This window comes from Lycium barbarum, chromosome 1, assembly GCF_019175385.1.
Source record: "Lycium barbarum isolate Lr01 chromosome 1, ASM1917538v2, whole genome shotgun sequence".
Lineage (NCBI taxonomy): Eukaryota > Viridiplantae > Streptophyta > Magnoliopsida > Solanales > Solanaceae > Lycium > Lycium barbarum.
In genome coordinates, this window is record NC_083337.1 from 159,174,405 (window position 1) to 159,195,887 (window position 21,483).

The window sequence follows — 21,483 nt, forward strand, 5'->3', positions numbered from 1 at the left end:
TTATAGTGTTGCCCCATGGGCTTCATACAACATAAAAGATAATAGAATAAAGAAAAAGTTCTGAGTTGGATTAGGTTGGGTTAGGTAGACCGTACGGTCTGTCACCCGTACGATTGGCAGTTGAACACAGCAGGACGTCATCGACGTGTGGCAACTGCGCAACGGATCTCCTGGACCACCGGTCACGGTCAAACGGACATACGGCCTCGAACAATCGGTCATGGAAGAACCGGACCAACTGACGCCCTTCCTTTGCTCCGGTCCAAGCGTTTCCCTGGTTTAGAATGGGAGCCTTCATGCACGTTGTTCCCTCTTTCCCTCCTCGGCCTTCGGTCTCACCGGTTTAACGCATTCCCGGTTTTTACCGTATACAACAATCTCTTCAAATGAATGGATCCAAGATTGATTGGCATAGAGAATTCAACAAAAATGTAGACTTTCAGGTGCGATCATGTATATATTAATATGTCTTGAAAATTACAAAACTCTATAATTTTTATAAATGGAAAATTTTCATTATAAGCTATATAACAATCTCAATTTTATTTCTTAAACTGAAACACAAAAACATCATATTTCGAATTCTTACAATATTGTCGCAAATATTTTATTGTTCGGACCACTGAGGCTAAGAGCCCGTTTGGATGGACTTATTTTAAGTGGCTTTTAAGAATAAGCCATAAATTAGGAATTGTAGCTTTTTGCTTTTGCTTATTTTGAATATTTTGACTTAAAAGCACTTTTTTACTTTATTCAAACGCTACAAAATAATTTAAAAGCTATTTTGACTTAAAAGCACTTAAAATAAGCCAATCCAATCGGCCTCTAAATATGGGAAAGTGAAGACAAATGGAGAGGGAAAAGGTTAGACAAAAGCAAAAGAAAATAAACTTTTTCACTTTTTAGCAAAACAAATATTTCAAGTTGTCATCACCTTGTTGGACACCCATACCATTTGCCAGATTTATTGTACAAGTTAACTCAATCATTTAGGTGTAAAATATTAATCACACTCTAAGTATGTGACAAGACCAAGGACTTGATTTATCATTTGGTTTAATTATATAACATTTGTGGTTGTGCCACGACCCAAATTACCGATCGTGCGGGCACCTACCTTATTATCATTATTAAGCGAATCCTTACCCGTTAACCCATTAATCATTAGCCAATTTCAACTTCTTTAAAATTTATTAACAGCCAATAGATAAGTAAATGAATAAATAGTCTAACCAAGTCATAAATAATATAAGTGCGGAAGTCTTACTATTACAACCCTCAAAATCTGAAAGTCATCGTACACAGACTCTAACCAACAATGTCTAAAGAATGAAGTATATCTCAAATATAATAACAAATAATGTTTGGAATGAAAGTAAACATCTGGAAAGAGAGATCTTCAGGTGGCATGACATGGATAGAAGCTCACCCTCGGATCCGATCAAGCTAACTAGCTTCAAGCTAAAGATGTGGTTTGGATGAAATCTCTGGAACACAATCTGCACTAAAAAAAGGTGCAGCAAGGTATACAAACACTATGTATCGGTAAGCATCATAGGCCGACTAAGATTAGTTCACGCATATAAGTATAAAATCAACAAGATAAACATATAGGTACTTAATACTCAAATTCAAGTCACATACCATCCCATTATTGAGTCTCAGCCTAAGATGAAGCTTCTAGACCACAAGTCTGTCAAGTCTCAATAATCTCATCTGATAATCACAAGTCCAAGTTCCGACCCTAGGTAGAATCACTAACCCATAATTTCACTCAGTCAATGATCATATGTATATCATAATAGCCATTCAACAAACCATACCAAAATTAGAACTAAATGAGCATATAATAATGCAGAATAAAATGTAATGTTGTGCAATGCAAAATATGATGAAGTGCATGCAATGCACTGGCCAAATACCTTACTTCTCAGTCACTTATCACTTGTGTACACACATGTTTTGGTGTCTTTGCCCAATAGTCATGACCTGCGGGGGACCCATGGTGTCCATGTACCACTCGTTCTAGAACGAACCTCTGACCACGAGCTCACAACTAGGCCACATCCTCACTCCCTGTCAAATGTGCCTTTTCACTCGTAGGCCACATCGTCTCCCCCTATCAAATGTGCCTTTTCATTTGTATAATAACACTGTCACATCACTCTCAAAGATCAATTTATCAAGTACCATGTATCAAATAATATCACAAGTTCAACAAGAAGATTATATTAACTTCTTCACATCACTTTCCATCATGTATGAATGCATAAATGAGTGTAAACGGGGTAAAACAATGCAAACAAAATAACAATGAAGGTACAAGTCACAAAGCCACAAGTCATATCAAGACTTAGATAAATCAGCTCAACCATAAAATGAATCATACCAACCAGCTCAACCAACATAAAGGTCTATGTCCTATTTACTTCCCAACATAACACGTACACCTCCTAACTAAGTGTCTTGTATCACCAAGATGCTCCATTTTCTCATATGTCAACACCAAGTCATAATTCAATATTAATATGCGTATGAATGAGAATGTACGCCATGCACGATATCGTTATCAACAATAAATCATAATTAAGATTTCATCTGCGTACTATCATAAGTCTATATCATGATTCAGATCTAAACTCATTATCCTTCCTTTCTCCGAAGATGTGTATCATAACAAGAGAGAGTTGACTACAATACGTATCACAATAACAACAATCCAGGTAACCACCTAATCATACTAACAGGGTAGCAAGCCACAGTCAACATCACGAGTATACATTAACTCCTTTCTTCCTATATCACCACAAGTACACCTCCTATTTCTTTCTCTCTTGAAAACTGACTTTGGGGTCTTGTGGGTAATGGTTCGGAGTTGGAATATAAAAATAGGGTTTTCTGCCCCTGTTGGTTGCTGCAGCGGTCTAGCTACGGCGGCCCTGAGTCCGCTACAGCGGACCTACTGGAACAGTCCGCACAAAAATGGTCATAACTGCCTCATACGGAGGTGAAACACGACGATTCTTTTTGCTATAGCTTCGTAATTACGATACGGATCTAATGGTTCAATCCTCACACAAAACAAAGGTCGTTTGATCAATATGGATCCCTTTCTAGCCAAAGACCTACGACGAAAACATCGAATACGAGCGCGACAAAATCCAAATCCATCTGAAACTCTTCGGATCCTCACCAAAACTTGTGGCCAAGTTCAAAATCATCATATTAACTTGTTGGAGCTTCCAAAACATTGACACAGGATCATCCTAACCCGACGTTGACCGTGGTCAACTCTAACTCGTTAACTTAACTAGCTTCTGCATTAATGACTCAATTTACACTCGAACCTTGCGGGAACCAATCCAATGACTTTATTAAGTCGTAGATCATACTAATGGAACTTGGGGAAGGTTTAACAAGAGTAAATGGTCAAAAACATTATAACGACCAGACGGTTCGGTAGAGGTTGGTATGTGAATTATATATTAGTTCACTCCAATTATAGGAAACAATATTGTAAAGGACGAAATTAAAGCGAACAATGAAAAGTGCACCCAGTAAAGTAATGCAAGTATGACATTGGTTGTATTTCTTGCCTTTGGATATACTCAATCTCTAAGTAAGTGAAATTTCGGGTTAATTAAATTACATATCAATATATATAGCTTGATTAGTAAAAAAAAAAAAAAGAAAAAAGAAAAAAAAGATACCTTGATATACGCACATTTCTTAAGAATTAGGAGAGCACGTAATGCGACCTCCTCCAGTAAATTTAGGAAAAAATTATAGTTCGATTAAGAAAAAAAAGAAAGAAAGAAAACTTATCAAGAATTATGAGTCACGTAATCCCATCTCCTTTAATAAAGTGGTATCACCCACCAAGTGAAAAATAAAAAAAGATCCATCCATCCTTAATCAAATGTCTCGAATTCGAGTCAAATGTCTTGAATTATGAGAGCACATTATCCTATCTCCTTTAATAAAATGGTATCACCCACCGAGTGGAAAATAAAAAAGGATCCATCCATCTTTAATCAAATGTCTCAAATTCGAGTCTTGAGAATGGAAAAATCGTGCTAGGGAGCAATTCACCGAGCTTTACCTGACGTGAATCCAAATTAATCACTATCTCAAAGCAAATACTGAACATCAGCTAAAAGAAAGATTTGGTTTAATTGTGATTGTGAACCAATACAGACTATTTGAGGCAAGAGTGACAAGTTTTGAAAGAAGGTTGTCCTCGTATATTTTTTGAGACCATATACAATTTATGAACAAGAAATAATTTAATCTATTTTAGAAACACACACCATGGAAAGGTTTCAATTTTCTATGTGGAGATTTTCATTATAAGCTACTCTATTTACTAAATTTGCTTTCTTAAATTAAAAAGAGGAAAAGTTTCATAATTCGAAATCTTTAAGTGGTTGTTGCAAATTTGTACTGGTTGGACCATGAGCCAAAACATGAAAAGGGAAATCAAGGGTGAGAAAACATTTTGACAAAGACGGAGGCTAACATACTTTTTCACCTTTTAGCTAGCAAATATTTCAGGTTGTTATCGTCTTAGTTGAAGACATACAAAATTTTCTAAGTTTCGTTATGTGTTCTTTCTCATAAATATATCATATACTAAAAGTAATCTGAAAATAATTCATATTGTTTTATATTATGACTCTGTTTCTATTCTTCAAAACGAGTTAATTTTAGGTAGAAATGATAATATTTCTTGTATAACTCAAACTTTAATTTCTTCTCTATAATTTCTATATATTCACTGCATATGTTAAACATTTTGTACATTTCTGTCCCATGACTTTAGCCGAAAGGGAACACACATTTGCTATCTTTCTCGAATGACAAAATTCTAAAGTTTTATTTTTATGGTTAACACACTTTACTGTTTACTCTGGAAAAAGAAAACAAATCAAGTTACTTCTATGTAGAAGTAAAAAAAAGAAAAGAAAAAAAGGAAGTAGTAATACTATCTTCTCAGCATAATTTGTATGTTTGCAACTCACTTAAGTGATGATGCATAACATTTTAGACAATTTAGGCAAGTGGCTATATTATTGGACGAGTACAGAAAGTTCATACTTAGCGGAATTGTGCCAATCTGCCAAGTTACGTTTCTCGAACTCAATTTGCTATAGCTACCTTTTCCGTTGGATATTTGTAATTTTTTAAATTTTTATAATGGTGATATTTGAACTGATTTTGTGGTATTTTCCACTTGTTTACTTGATGCTAATTGCTATTTTTATCCCTCAAGACTTGCACAAATATGATAACTCTTCCAGCATCATCTTTGTTGCAATTTCAATCTTAATTCTCTAACTAGTCATTTCAATTTTTTCGACGACCAAGCCACTCTTTTAAGGAATTTTAATTCAAGTTTTAGAAATCAACAATATAAACTATTTGTAATATAAAAATAAATTACAATGTTGTTCCTTATAATTAACATTAATTGATTACATCAAAAAGATCAATTTGCTAGAATTCTACATCATTATTGTAAATTATATACCCTATCAATACACAACTTCAATTATTCTTAGACTTTCTTCTGTTTTTTTTCAAAATCACCCTTCTCGTTAATGTCTTTAATTAACTTTCTTAGGGCCTGACTATCTCTTGTTTTAAGAAAAGTTTGGGAAAAAATAAAAAGATAATATTGATAAATTATTTTTTAATTAATTTTTTTTAAGGCCTGTTCGAAAAGCCTATAATTACACAGTTTAACATGTTTGTATGATCAAGTAATTATGCTATACATAAAAGGTGGTAGTATTACATTCCAATAAAAGTGAAAAATCATTAGCATTAAAGGTAACAAAATCTTAAAACAATAATTTCATCACGACAAAGAAAAGGAAGGATAGTAATTAGTAATTACTCCTACTAAACTCCAAAAGAAAAAAAGCACTGTCCTGAAAATTGCCCCACCCCCACGTTAATTAATCTCCATAATTCATTTTCTCCTTTTTCACCTTTTTCCACTTTCTCTCCCCCCCAAAAAAAACTCCACAGCTCAGTACAGTACATATCTTCCCACAAAAACATCGCCCTCCCACCTACCCCCCTACCCCCACCCCCACCAAGACTGACACTATACATACATATAATATATATCTATCTATACACAGTCTCTTTATCTCCGATCGATTTGTGTATCCGATTCCGACTATACTGTTTTCACCGGTAAGTTTCTCTATATCTATATATTTAATCTGGACAATTGCTATGTGTATTGTACGTATTTAAGGTTGTTTATGCCTTCGATTAAATCGAAGTAGGGTTAATTTAATGGGGCATAAGAAGCGAACTGTCGCTCCTCGCTCCAAACCCTTAACTTCACCCTCCGATGACGTGTCACCTCCGTCGCAGCTGTATGCTGACGTGTCAACGGTTCCTTCAATTACTAACGGATCGTTGACTAGAAACGATGACCTGGCACTAATTAATAATTGTGAGAACAGTAATTATGCTTCAATTAAGCTTGAATGTGAGCGTGCTTTAACGTCGTTAAGGCGCGGTAACCATACGAAAGCGTTAAGGTTAATGAAGGACTTGAGTAGTAAGCATGAGAGTTCGCCTTATTCGGCGTTGATTCACCGAGTCCAGGGGACGGTTTGTGTGAAGGTTGCGTCGATTATTGATGATCCTAACGCGAAGCAGAGGCATTTGAGGAACGCGATCGAGAGTGCTAGGAAAGCGGTGTCGTTGTCTCCGTACTCGGTTGAGTTTGCGCATTTTTACGCGAATTTGTTGTATGAGGCGGCGAATGACGGGAAGGAGTATGAGGAGGTTGTGCAGGAGTGTGAGAGAGCGTTGGCGATTGAGAACCCCATTGATCCTGCGAAAGAGAGCTTACAGGAGGAGAGTCAACAGAAGATCTCGTCGCCTGAAGCTCGGATATCTCATATACACGGGGAGCTTCATAACTTGATTCAGAAGTCGAATTTTGCTTCGATATCTACTTGGATGAAGAATATAGGTACTGGGGAGGAGAAATTCAGGTTGATTCCTATTAGGAGGGTGTCTGAGGACCCAATGGAATTGAGGTTGGTTCAGGGAAGAAGGCCGAATGAAATTAAGAAGGCGACTAAGACACCTGAAGAGAGGAGAAAGGAGATTGAGGTTCGGGTAGCTGCTGCCAGGCTGTTGCAGCAGAAGTCAGAAACTGTCAAATCAGATAATGATGGAGATAAAGGTTTGGATTCAACAGCAGGATCGGGTCCGAGAGCAGGTGATAGGAGGAAGAGTGGAAATGCAAAGAAGAATGCTTCTTCCACTGAGAGAAGGAATTGGGTGCAGTCATATTGGAATTCTGTAAGTTTGGATGCGAAGAGAGAATTGCTTAGAATTAGAATTTCAGATCTTAAGGCACATTTTGGTGTTTCTAAGGATCGTTCGGCTATTGAAGTATTATCTGATGCTCTTCCATTTGCCGAAACCCATAAAACATGGAAGTTTTGGACATGTTGCCGATGCAATGAAAAATTTGCTGATTCTCAATCACACATTCGTCATGCTGTGCATGATCACATGGGAGCTTTGCTGCCTAAAATGCAGTCAGTTTTGCCTCAAAATGTTGAGAATGAGTGGGCTGAGATGCTTCTGAACTGTTCTTGGAAACCATTAGATGTTAACGCAGCAGCGAAAATGCTTGATAAGCAATCAAGATCTCAAGGCCATGGTTTTCTAGATGACTCCTATGGAAGAGATGATGGAGAAGGGCCTAAGGATGGCTATTTGGAGGCGTTCTGCCATGAAGACGAATGGGACTCGTCCCCTAGAAGGAAGAAAGTAGGGGATAGACCCAATGGAAATATGGTTGAGAGCAGAAAAAATGATAAGATCTCAGATATTGACTTTATGGATTGTGATGAAGATGGCGCTTCAAAGATCTGTTTACTTCCGGAAGGCTTGCCACTGTCTGATGACCCTGAGCGAGCAAAGCTTCTTGAAAGAATCCGTGCTGTGTTTGAGGCTCTTATTAAAAATAAATATCTTGCTTCAACTCACCTCAGCAAGGTTATGCATTTTGCTGTGGAAGAGCTTCAGGGTCTTCCTTTTGGCTCTCAACTCCTTAACTACAATATTGATCAAAGCCCTCTGTGCATATGCTTCTTGGGTCCTGAAGAACTGAAAAAGGTACTAAAATACTTGCAAGAACTTTCTCATTCTTGTGGCTTAGGGAGGTATCCTGAGAAAATTGTTGCTGTAGATGAAACAAACAATGGATCTCATGGATTCGACAATCTAGAGAAAATAGTTTTCAGTGAGGATAGCACATGTTTGTTGTTTGATCATCATTTCCTGCAGCACAATCTTTCTCCCAGCGCATGCCTTGATGCAGTTTCTAATGATAGAAATGCAGCAATTTTGTCTGGTAATCAGTATCAAAATGGAGTTTTGATTGACCCAGATGCACTACTGTCCTGGTTATTTGCTGGTCCATCAAGTGTTGAAGCTTTGGCATCATGGACACGTGCAAGAGAAGAGAAAGGTCAACAAGGTATGGAAATTCTCCGATTACTTGAGAAGGAGTATTACGACCTCCAGGGTTTGTGTGAGAGAAAATTTGAGCACCTAAGTTACGAGGAAGCACTGCAGGCAGTAGAAGATCTTTGCTTAGAAGAGGGTAAAAAAAGAGAACATGAAGTAGAATTTGTCCGACAAAGCTATGATTCCGTCTTGAGGAGGCGACGAGAAGAACTCATAGAAAGTGACAACGATGGTACAATTATTAGCAATAGGTTTGAGTTGGATGCTATATCAAATGTTCTGAAGGAAGCAGAATCTCTCAATGTAAATCAATTCGGATTTGACGAAACTTACGGTGGTGGAGCATCCCAATTTTGTGACTTGGAGTCTGGCGAAGAGGATGATTGGAGACTGAAGGACTACCTTCATCAGGTGGATTCTAGCGTGGAAGTTGCAATACAGAGACAGAAGGAACATGTCTCCATTGAGGTTGGTGCATCAGCTATAGTCTAACATTCTTTTTCTTTTTTCTTTTTTCTTTTTCTGCATTGCTTGATTGTCTTTTGATCTTACAATTTCATGGATGCAGCTTAGCAAAATTGATGCACGAATCATGCGGATGGTTACCGGGATGCAGCAGTTGGAGTTGAAGCTTGAGCCTGCATCTGCCCAAGATTACAGGCGGATTTTAGTGCCTCTACTGAAATCATTTCTGCGGGTATCTGCTGTTGTGAAATACATATGTTGCTCTTAGAATCTTTACTGCTGTTTCTCCTCCTATGTTCTTTTCGCCTTTTTCATTCTTCTTTTGATTAGGACGATCTTTTCTTCTCATTCTTAGGCACACTTGGAGGACCTGGCTGAGAAAGATGCTACTGAGAAATCTGATGCTGCAAGGGAGGCTTTTCTGGCTGAACTTGCACGTGATTCCGAGAAGAGTTCAACTGGGGGAAATGAGAAGTATAAAAATGCCCATGAAAAGACAAAGGACAAGAAAAAGAACAAAGAGTATCGAAAAGCAAAGGATTCAAAGGTTTGAGCTGTGGGTCAGACTTTTGTTTCTGAAGCAGTTGTTTGTGTGTATTGCTGGGGGGAGGTATAACCTGTTTCCTCTTACTTGTGCAGCCTAACAGTGGTAATGAATTGCATGTGCTTCACGATGAGACTCTGGAACATGCGTATGTCTCTTCCTAGTTCCAACAGCCTATTTCTCCATTTACCCAACCTCTAGTTATGCATCTAAGCAAACCCTCCACGTCCTTTAATATTTCCAAGTATGTTTTGGTGCAGCTCATTTCCACTTGCTCATGATGGAGATGATCAAGAGAGTGAAATTCCTCAAACTGGTAATACCTTAGATCTACAGGAGGTGGAGGAGTACAAACGTATGATTGAGCTTGAAGCCGAGGAAAGGAAGCTTGAAGAAACTTTAGAGTATCAAAGAAGAATTGAGAATGAGGCTAAGCTGAAGCATCTGGCGGAGCAACATAAGAGAACTGCAAGAACAATTCAAGAGAATATGGATGCAGTTAGGAATCCTGACTCTTACCCATATCAAAAAATGAATCCCGACACGTGTTGTGATATTGATCAGAAAATCAATGAGCAACGGGAGAATAGTGAGAAGGTTAACACTCTGATTGTCTTTTTTCTGTTAGAAATTTTGTCATTCTGATTTCTCATGTTGTTAAAAGTTAAAACTAAGGCCGTAACATGTGACTTTCCTTTTATGCAGAACAATGTACTATTCAACAGTTTAGAAGGTCTTTCGAAGAACTTTCCAGAAAGAATGGCACAAAGCGATGGTATTGCCTTGATTTGTGACAGGAATTATTTATGCTTCCCAAATAATTTGTACCAAAGGTTACAGGGTTAGGAAGATGTCATCTGAATATGCTATCATTGTTTCTCTTATTCAGGATCGTCAAACAAAGGAACTCCAGAGGATGGTATATTGATATCTGATAAGCGATCTGGAAGAAAAGGCCGGCGCCAGAAGGATTCGTCTAAATTTAGTGAGGGGAATTATCAATCTGGTTCTTCTGAAAGGGAAAAACCTGAAATTAGTGAATCAAGAGCTCTGGATTCTTCACATGGTGAGTAATTGTTTGCTTAACTTTTATGTAACTGGCTGCTTCTGCTTTTCTTGAAGATGACTTCTCTTTTGCTTCTTCAACATGAATGGGTGGTTGATGCTTTTGCATTTTCTGCTAGTTGCTGTTATTTTTACTTGTAAAGGAAAGTTGGTTGTGTCAGAAATGACGGGATTTCCTGGTTGTAGAAAAAATGAACAGTTTCATGTTGGAGGGTATTTCTTACATGGTGGATGAATTTAATGTAACCCGTGATTGACTGTTCTCAGGAAGTGTCTGTTTTATAGTTCAAATTCCTTACTGCTTCTTTATCATTTGGTGTTCACTAGTTTGTTAAATATGCAAGGTGAATGTGGGCTCAATGGAAGTGTGTATTACCTTGGGAAAAGCTTCGGGATTGTTGAAGAATGACATTCATGTGATAACTCCGCCTGTGTGTTAGTTAGTGTCATCTCTATAACACAGCCGGTCCCAAGCCCGGAGAAAGGAGGAGGGTTGTTTTGTTAACCTATTGACTTAAAACACTAAGTATTTCTTTTCAATATTGAAACAGAGAGTTCATTTATTCATTTGATCAAATATAGATTACTAGGTTTAAATGTTATGACGGCTTTTAAGATAGGTAATTTTTGGGTTGATTTTGCTCTTATAAACTGTCGCTTCTAAAGTTGGACCACATCCTGTATTTGAATCTTTGGAACAAGCAAATCTATGCCTAAGCTAATTTCTGTTGTATTAGCAACAGTGATTGGTGAACTCAATCATCTCTTTCCATTTTTTCATTGGTTAAACTTTGAAGGAGCAAGGGGTCTTGGTTTCAGATAAATGATGTAGCAATTGTGGCATTACTTGACCATACTCAAGTTGGCATGTTATGCTATAGCTAAAAAGTGAGCACAATCTAGGACTAACTCTATGAACAACAACAACATGTCTGGTGTAATCCTACAAGTGGGGTCTCGGGAGGGTAAGCTGTACAATACTACGTGAAAACTAAAAAAATACTACTAAATAAGGAGAAGATGAATAGAGCAGACTAAAAAAATACTAGTAAGATTACGACACCACTCGACTACCTACTATCCATCTACCCTAACCCTCGACCTCCAAACCTTCCGATCTAGAGGCATGTCCCCTTTTTTTTTTTTTTTGAACAGGTATCAACTTTGTATTATAGACCAGTACTTAGGTAGTACTGAAAACCCCTTTACAAAAGAAAAAAGAAAACTAAGAACACGAGTCAAGAACTTCTAAGATTGATTCTGCATCTACAGAGGGATTCTTTGTACACCAAAAACAAAATAGCAACATACAGTCTTGCTTGATCTTCTGTAGAGTGCTACTTCTATCCTCAAAACATCTGGAGTTCCTTTCTTTCCAGATTGTCCACCATATGCAAGCTGGAATGATCCTCCAGTAGCTTCTATTCCTTGCCCCAATCCCAGCCTCCTCCCAGCTAGAAAGAGTGTCAACAATCTTGCTAGGCATTGTCCAAGATATGCCTCTGAGATTGATAAAAATTTTCCATAGCTGATCAGTAATTCGGCAATGTAAAAACAGATGCCCTACTGTCTCGGCCGCTTCCCCACATAAGCACCAATTTGAAACTAATATAATCCTTCTCTTTCTCAGGTTTTCATGTGTCAAAACAGCTTCTTTGGCTAGCAACCATGTAAAGCATGCAGCCTTAAGAGGTATCTTAACTTTCCAGATTTGTCTCCATGGCCAGAGTCATGTCCTTAGTAAGCCGAAAATGAGCCATGTCCTGTCTAATCACTTTCTCCTAGTTCTTCTTCGGCCTACCTCTACCTCTCCTAAAACCTGCTAAGCCAACCTGTCACACCTCCTTACTGGTGCATCCACGCCCCTCTTCACATGCCCAAACCATCTTAGTCTTGTCCGCCACGGAGGCCACTCCCACCTTGTCGTGTGTATCTTCATTCCTAATCCTATCCATTCTAGTATACCCACACATCTATTTGAGCATCCTCATCTCCGCCACCTTCATCTTTTGAACATGTATGTTCTTGACTAGCCAACACTCTGCCCCGTACAATAGAGTAGGCCTAACCAACACTATGTAGAACTTACCTTTGAGCCTTGGTGATACATTCTTATCACATAGTGACGCGAGCCTCCATTTCATCCACCCCGCTTCAATACGATGTGCAACATCATCGTCAATCTCTCCGTTTTGTTGGATTATAGACCCAAGATACTTGTAACTTCCCCTCTTGGATATGAGTTGTGTATTGATCTTAACTTCCACCTCCGCCGCATGCATAACATCACTGAACTTGCATTCCAGATACTCCGTCTTAGTCTTGCTCAACCTGAAATCCTTAGATTCCAGGGTCTGTCTCCAAACACCCAGCCTACCAACTCTATGAACCTTTGACATAAAAAATCGGTGGAGTCTCTTTTTAAAAAAACTTTTTGGAGTTGCACACAGTTTTGGGCCAAATTGAGATCCTACCCTTTTGATCTCTCCGGCAACCTTCTTCAGAATTTTTTAAAAAAAGCTGGTGGGTGTAAATAGGTGCTCTGCCAATATTTTTCCATGAAATTTCACTTAGAAACTGTTCTATGCTCGGGTTCTGTTGAAGTGAACTAAATTCACTACTATTTGATTTCAATCCCAGAAAATAATGGTACCAGAGATAGTGGAACAAAGACATTGAGGCAGCTACATGTGGAGGAAGATGATGAAGAAAGGTTCCAAGCTGATCTTCAGAGAGCTGTACGCCAAAGTCTTGGTATGTCTATTTATCTTTGTAACAAGCCCCGAGATAGTTTTAATGTGTATTAACTTAAGCCCCGAGATAGTTTTAATGTGTATTAACTTAGGCTGTTCTTTATTTTTTTTGGGAATTAGTAGTCTAGGCTGTTCTCTATCTGTATCTAGTTCTCTGCTTAAGCTTGATGATCAGAAGACAACTTATCTACGTTTCTCCCATCTTCTGTCAAATTAAGACCCTTTTTAATGGTTTTTGAAGGAAAGTGACGTGCTATAGCTTGAGAACTGATGCAGCATTTGTTCTTCCATTTGGCTTGAAGATTTAGAGCCCGTTTGGATTGGCTTATAAGTTGCTTATAAGCTGTTTTCAGCTTTTTTGGGTGTTTGGCTGGCCAGCTTAAAGTCATTTTGTGCTTAAAATAAGCTCAAAAAAATAATTGGGCCCATTTGACTTAGCTTATCTAAAGCAGCTTATAAGCTGTTAAAAATAAGTTAGACTACCCCAACTTATTTTTTTTAGCTTATAAGCTGTTTGCAGCTTATAGGCATAAGCCCATCCAAACAGGCTCTTAACTGCATTAGTATTTCCTATCTCCTGATTGTTCAAGTGACTTCTGTCCTCATTCTCTCTTTTTATGTCAGATGCATTCCATGCACATCAGAGATTTCCCTTGATGGCAAGTTCAGGGGCACAGAGGATGATCTCTGAAACCGGGGATTCGGATAGTGAAATTAGTCTTGGAAATGTCAAAGAATTGGATGTATATGGCACTGGGCTAAAGAATGAAGTTGGAGAATACAATTGCTTTCTAAATGTTATTATACAGGTTAGCAGTGATTACAAGTGCTAATGCTTTGTTTTATAATAGAAAAGTTAACTTTGGTTCTTCTGTTTCCAGTTTTCTTTAACTTCAAGTGCGTTCTCTGATTTATATTGTTTTCTTGCCACATTTTAGTCATTGTGGCATCTAAGGCAATTTCGAGATGAATTTTTGAGAAGATCATCCTCAGAACATGATCATGTGGGTGATCCATGTGTGGTATGTGCTTTATATGACATATTCACTGCTTTGAACACGGCTTCCACTGAGATGCGAAGAGAGGCTATAGCTCCTACTTCTCTGAGAATTGCCCTCAGCAACCTTTATCCTGATAGTAATTTCTTTCAGGAGGTAAATACAGAACTCCATCGATTGCCTCATATTTTACTAGGAGTCAGCTTCTTTGAATTCAATTAACGAGATATTGACTTACAGGCTCAAATGAATGATGCTTCTGAAGTACTGGGTGTAATATTCGATTGCCTACATCGATCATTTACATCAACTTTAGGTGTTTCGGATGCTGAATCTGCGGATAGCAGCTGTATGGGCTCTTGGGATTGCTCAAGTAGTGCTTGTACTGTGCACTCTCTTTTCGGGATGGATATTTTTGAACGGATGAACTGCTACAATTGTGGATTGGAGTCTAGACATCTGAAGTACACATCGTTCTTTCATAATATTAATGCCAGTGCTCTCCGAACAATGAAGGCATGTTTTGTTGTTCCTTGAGGCAATTTCACTTTAGTTTCCATTCAGTAAATTAATCTTTTGAAGTTCAACGAGAGACATTGTTTGGATAATGAGCAATTTGATTTACTGTTATTCTGAGGAGGGGACGAATCAATTTACACATTTTACTGAGTTTTTGTTCTTTCATTTCAGGTTATGTGTCCAGAAAGCTCGTTCGATGAGCTTCTGAATCTTGTTGAGATGAACCATCAGTTGGCTTGCGATCCTGAGGTTGGTGGATGTGAGAAACTTAACTATATTCATCACATTCTCTCTGCTCCACCACATATTTTCACAACGGGTAACTATAGTTTCTGATGTTCCCCTTTCCCTTCTCTCTCTCTATTTTTTTTTTTGTTCCCATGGGTGATGTAAAAATCATAAGAGAATCATATTTGTTTCCAATGTGACTTGTTTTTTCCTCCCTGCAGTTTTAGGTTGGCAGAATACATGTGAGAATGTAGATGACATAAAAGCGACATTATCAGCTTTATCTACTGAAGTGGACATTGGTGTCCTTTATCGTGGTCTTGATCCGAAAAACAAACATTACTTAGTTTCTGTGGTAAATGTTTCTTATTCTTTTGTCTGCTGACATTTTCCTCTCTGTATTGCTAGGGGCCTTAGTATTTAAAATTCCATAACTAGCTCAAGACAAAATATAATAAAGTAACTGGCAGTCTGGCACCGAATATACAAGCCCATCCATATTTCAGATAATTTCCTGCTCCTCCTATTTTGATAATTCTCACACGTTCCTTGTCTATGTTATATTGTATTCTCAACTAGTTTCTTTAATACATAAAACCATGTCAACTGTTTTTTGCTTCTAAAATATTACTTGCAAGCTGGTTCATATTTCCTTTACGATTTCTACTAATTGAGGAGTATTTTCTGTCATCTTTGAAAGAACTACTTGTGTTATTGTGTCCTTTTTTGTACATAAAGCCGTATTTTCATGATTGATGAGTAAATGTGACTATTTGATCAGCCCGGGTATATTTTATTCCATTTTTTCTGTATTTCCTTGTTTGTGTCAAGAACATTACTGTTTTCCAGTCAGAGCTTGGGTCAAAAACGTATCTCAAAGTATACAGCTTCCTTTTTGTTGCCCTGTTCAGATTTTTTCTCTATGAATCCTCAATATGCTTGAGCTTGCTTTTTTTCTTTAATTTATCTTCATCTGCATATGCTTAAGCTAAAGGTATCTTTCATGTTGCTAGTTTGAATATGAGAATCACTTTGTAGTACTTTTGGATGTCGAACCAGCTTCAGTTTGCATTCTAACAAGTGTCTTTTTAATTCTGATGTGGAATGTGTCTAAGATGGATAATTTGATCGCTTGACATTTCTTTCAGGTTTGCTACTATGGACAGCATTATCACTGTTTTGCGTACAGTCATGATCGTGGACACTGGATCATGTATGATGACAAAACCGTAAAGGTAAGATTCTGTTTCTTCCATTTTTTCTTGTTATCTTTCAAATAAGATTCTGTTATTATTGATATTTTATATTCAGGTAATTGGTGGCTGGGATGATGTTCTCGTTATGTGTGAAAGAGGGCATTTGCAACCACAGGTCCTTTTCTTCGAAGCTGTAAACTAGTCCAGCCAGCAAATGGTACCTCTCCAATAGTCAAAAGATAATCTGGAATTTCGTTGGTTTCTTGAAGCTGTAAATCTATTTCAGCTTAGAAAATATACCTCCCGACACTGCAATGAAGACGTGCTACTGTGCTTTTCCATTCAATCATCAAAGGCAATCATGCTACTTGTGCACATATGTTATTCAATTGATCTGCAAAGTTACAAAATTGTGTGATAAACTGTACTATACCATCAGAAATTTGTTGACGAGATGAAGAGAAGATAGGAGTAGTTGGCCTGCTAGCGAGAAGAACTTCAAATTTGTGTATCATGGTGGAAGTTATCAGAGGATTGGAAAGAAAAATATAAGTTTTGGTGCTCTTGATACTTGGTAGCATTGGCAAAGTAAAGTTTTTGCGTCATCTGAAAATTTTGGAATCCCTACAATAAGGTGCGTGGTTGAAGAAAGTAGAGTAGCCACCAGTTTCGTGGTCATGAGGAACATGTAGATGTTTGATTTCCGAATGGCAACCTACTATTACCAGATATTGCTTCTGTACACAGGTAATGAATCATATATCTTTCACTTTCAATGTAAGCAAGTCTGTATAGATTGGCAATTGGTCTTTAGTCTTTAGTGATGCAGTCAATAGTAAGTCTTCTATACTCTCTCTATATTCATTTTGTTGTTTCCTCTTGGAGGAAAAAGAATTTTGAGTGCCCAGAAGTTGTGGGAACTTTGTATTACGGATGTCTACGAAAGTTAAATTAAATGAAAGGGAAGTTGACTTTTTGAACATTGCGAGTAGTAAGATTGTTAGTACATCTAATGTGTCTACTACTCATTTCGTACTTTTTGAAACTCGATCTTTCCGACTTGAACTTCTGGCTATTTTTTTGGGTATCATGGTAGCAACCTGTAGGGGTTCTGGTATTTTTATTTTTTAGCAACCTGTGGGGGTTCTGGTATTGTTTTTTTCCTTAATCTATTACTGTATATCTTAATTGTATTTTCTTAATGCCTTGCACAGGTTGCTGATAAGGATATCTATTGCTTTAGTCAACTACTCAACCATGTCATTTTTATATTGTAAACGTGGTTTATTTCCCTATTTAAGTGAACAACCGTAATATTCCTTCTACAAGTTCTTATAAAATCCTAAAATTATATGAGGTTTAAATTAAAATTTTGTCTTAATCATTTAAACAATTTGGATTTGGCTTGGGTTTGTTTTCCAGCGTGTTGGGATTATAATTGGATTAGGAATTGGTTTTATAAAAGAGAAACTAAAAAGGGGGCAAAAGTTCTTATCTTTTAGTGACGGTTATGTGTACTTTATCTTTTATGTTACCTCATATTATCAAAATTCTTTTGCACAGTTAGTATGTAGAGGTCAAAATCTATTTATTTATTTATTTTTAGAAACCAAGTAGACTTCAAAAACCAAGAACCAAAGCCAAATAGGTTTGAAGTTGGGTTTTAAAAACCACACAACTCCTATAAATACCAGCGCGGACCTATTTGATCCTAGCTTTTTCTCTTCTTCTGCGTCTTCCTCCTAGCTAAAAAAAGATTTTCTCACGGCATCATCATATCATCATCAACCTCAGGGAAGAGGTTTTTGATCTTAAAATCTTCTGATGGAGACGAATTTGAGCTTGGAAAATCCATTGCCATGGAGTCTAAAACAATCAAAAACATGGTGGAAGATGATTTAGCTACTAACGTCTTTCCACTTCCCAATGTTGACACTGAGACGCTATTCAAAATCATTGAATAACTCAAGAAACATGCAGAGGTTTCGGGTTCAAACGAAGAAGAAACCAAGAATTACGATGAGAAATGTGCACTAGCCTTAAATCCCTCTTGGAAATTGCTTTGGCTGCAAATTACCTTGAGATTAGAACTTTGCATGATCTTTGTACAGAAGAAATTGCTGAGAGGATCAAGAACAAGTCGCGTAAGGATATACATGAGACATACGATAATATCACGCGTGATTTCACCGCAGAGAAAGAGCAAGCGATTCACAAAGAATTTGTACGGGCCTTTAAATTAAGAGATATAAATGGCTCTATTGCCTACTCGACTCGTATGATCGTAATGGTTATTTTCTTTGTTATCTTTTTGGTTCGTTATTTTTGAATTTTAGATATGAATTTATGTTATTTAAATTTACAGTATAACGTTTTTACATTATTAGTAAATTTTAAATATTAATAGCTAGTTATATATTCATCTTTGCCAAGCTTATATACAATAGAGATTCATGTCATCAGTTGATAGAACTTAAAGATTTATGTCATCAATACATAGAATTTTGAATATATTACTATATTGTGATTGAGTAAAAACTTTTCTTGGGATTGAAAGTTGCATGAGCTGTTAACCATCTTAATGTAACTTTTGTTTTTAATCAATACAGGAGTAATAGAAGTGTTGATGAATTTGTGATTTGTTTCGCAATCAAAAGTAAAGGTTCAAACAAGCCATAAGGCCATAACATACGAGTCACAACACGTGTAACTAACGTAAACGGGAAGAACTAAAATTTGATTCAGTTCCAATAAACCCGTCTCAATCTCAAACTTGTTAAATTATCGTGGATTAGAGCCATTTTTTTTTTCGCTGTCCGCTAAAAAAATAATAATAGCCTACACGGCTATATGTAATATATGTATATTAAGCTAGCGGCCGTACTTTTGGATAACATAGATACATGAAAAATAACGTCATGTTTTTCCTGCGGTCTTTTCAAGTGGTAGAAACAGACACTTAAGCAACACCTAAAAATCACGAATATGACCAAAGTGGTCTTTAATGATTTATAAGGGTTGAGCTATTTTAATCCGTGATATATACCCCTTAACTGAAATAAACCTTAATATATACAAAAAGTGGATACTTTTTGCCCTAAACCTTTAGACAAAAGCGCTGGTTGTTGTTGTTGTGACTGTTGTTGGAAAAGCTTGATAACATTGTAGGTGTTATTGGAAAAAAGTGAAAATACTGGTAGAGGTGAATTAAGACTGTAAGTGGAAACATATTTCACCCAACTTCAGATAACTACAACTTCAGATTTACATGTTGGTAAGTTGTAACTGTGTACACTGCTTTTTCAACTTTAGTCGCATAAGTCTGGAGTGGCTAAACTTACAAAAATTTATAAACTCCTATTGCGACATAAATAGGGGTCCCAAAATCAGCTATTCGTGTAATCGCTTGTGATGGTACTATCTAAAAGATGGCCGATTTTAAAGCTATTTAAACTTTAGCCAACGTTAACAACCTTCAGACCTCTGTTTATGATACTCTTCTTCTGCGTTGCAACTTCACACATGTACTTGTATGGTTTACATATATAGAAATGGAAATAAATACACAAGGTTTAAGAGCAAATGGAATTTCACCACTCATTTGATACATACGGAGGTGGTGTGTGCAATCCTGTTAAGGAAATTTGAAAGGACATAACAATATGGGTTGCTATTTACAACAACAAATTTTGCTGGCCAGAGAAACAATTCTACTTTTTCTAAAGTAACCAGCTTTTGCAAGCATTACTTCGTGAATTTCAAACCTGAATTGCCAAAGCCTAAATTCAGACCTCATGTCTGAATTTGAACTGCATTGTCAGAGACTTTAGACCCGCGATTTCAACTTCAGACACTGCACGTATGAAGTTGGTTCTGAGGCGGCTAAACTTAAAAACTTTGTAAATTTTGGCTAAATTTTAAGGGTCCTAAGATGACTATTTATGGACTTGCCCCGAAATTCTTGGTAGGGAGCACTTCTCTATTAATGGGTCCACGCATCATAAATCAGAATTAGTCGGGCCACTAGGTTCCAAATATCAAATGGTTAAACAAACAAACAAAAAAAAAGGATAGTATGACGGAATAATAATCAGAGGATACATAGACGTTTGGATTTAAGAGACAATCATGCTCACAATGTAGATCAAGTCTGATACAATTCATTACTCAATTATGAAAAAACTGTCTGGAATACATCAGACAAAAATGAAGAAAGACCCTTATTTAAGTCTCTTCTTTATTATCTCACTCAAAATCTATCCATGTTAGGAGTTAGTATTCTCACTGTTAGTACTGATGATGAATCAGAACCCAAGAATCGTTGCAATTTAACATAGGATGATTGAAGAAAAAGAAGCATATACATTATTCATCGACTATGAAAAAACAGAACTGCTTCATGCATCCCAAGCATTCAAGGTGAATATCTGCAACACTTCCTCAACTGTCTGGGACAGGATGATCTACCACTGAAGTTGGGGGTTCGACAGGACCCAGTAGTTTTGGCTTAGATTTTATATTTGTGTTAAGAAAATCCACTTAATATGTATAAATAACCTATCCCTGATCACGTTGTTATCCTGTCCTATTCAAAACACCCATAAACCTAAAATCTTGGATCCGCCTCTCGACAGGGAGCACAAAATCAGCTTTTCAAACAAACTCTGGATTTTGATCATATAAGCCTTGTGTTATATGAACCACAATGTGAACACTTATGATAGTGCCAGTGGAAGGAAGCAGTTCCTCTCTTTTGACAATCATTGCATAAAATAACCTGTATGTAACCTTCTCAGTGTCAAGAGGATTGATATCACATTAACCCCAATTAAGAAAGATATTCGTATATGGAAACACAATACATGATTTGAATGAACCTGAATCTGGCCAGCATACTCCTCGGGAATTTTCTCTTCGGACATAAATGCATCTAACGCCTCAAAGAGCACCTGAAATTGAGCATCAAATGAGCTAAATATAGAATAATTTTTTTTAACCACAAACGGTTTAATGAGCTTTCACATTAAATAGTTTGCTAACCTTCACGTCCCCAAGTGTCTTGCTACAGATTGGGCATGTGTAATGTGTGTACGTGTAGTCCTAAAATTAGAAAAAGAAAAAGATAATAAAGAAGAAAAGATAAGCAATACAGTGGGAAAGTCCGTTTAGTTTTAGTTAACTAAGGAACTTTGTATGATTTT

At 37.0% G+C, this 21,483-nt stretch overlaps 1 protein-coding gene across 1 annotated transcript; it reads left to right on the forward strand.

Moving 5' to 3' along the window:
- Positions 1-6,029: 6,029 nt before the first annotated feature.
- LOC132600999 (uncharacterized) lies at positions 6,030-17,262 on the forward strand. Its single transcript, XM_060314296.1, has 15 exons — positions 6,030-8,982; positions 9,083-9,211; positions 9,335-9,526; positions 9,619-9,671; positions 9,784-10,120; positions 10,229-10,298; positions 10,413-10,589; positions 13,229-13,342; positions 13,966-14,150; positions 14,280-14,495; positions 14,580-14,855; positions 15,030-15,177; positions 15,308-15,441; positions 16,235-16,321; positions 16,398-17,262. The coding sequence occupies exons 1-15, from the start codon at positions 6,310-6,312 to the stop codon at positions 16,482-16,484; spliced, it is 4,878 nt and encodes a 1,625-aa protein (XP_060170279.1). The 5' UTR covers positions 6,030-6,309; the 3' UTR covers positions 16,485-17,262.
- The last annotated feature ends 4,221 nt before the right edge of the window (positions 17,263-21,483 follow it).

Coding starts and splice junctions, on each gene's coding strand:
- LOC132600999 (XM_060314296.1), top strand. CDS start 6,310: ATGGGGCATAAGAAGCGAACTGTCGCTCCTCGCTCCAAACCCTTAACT. Junction 10,299..10,412: donor AAGAATGGCACAAAGCGATG/GTATTGCCTTGA, acceptor TCTCTTATTCAG/GATCGTCAAACAAAGGAACT. Junction 15,178..15,307: donor ACCACATATTTTCACAACGG/GTAACTATAGTT, acceptor TCCTCCCTGCAG/TTTTAGGTTGGCAGAATACA.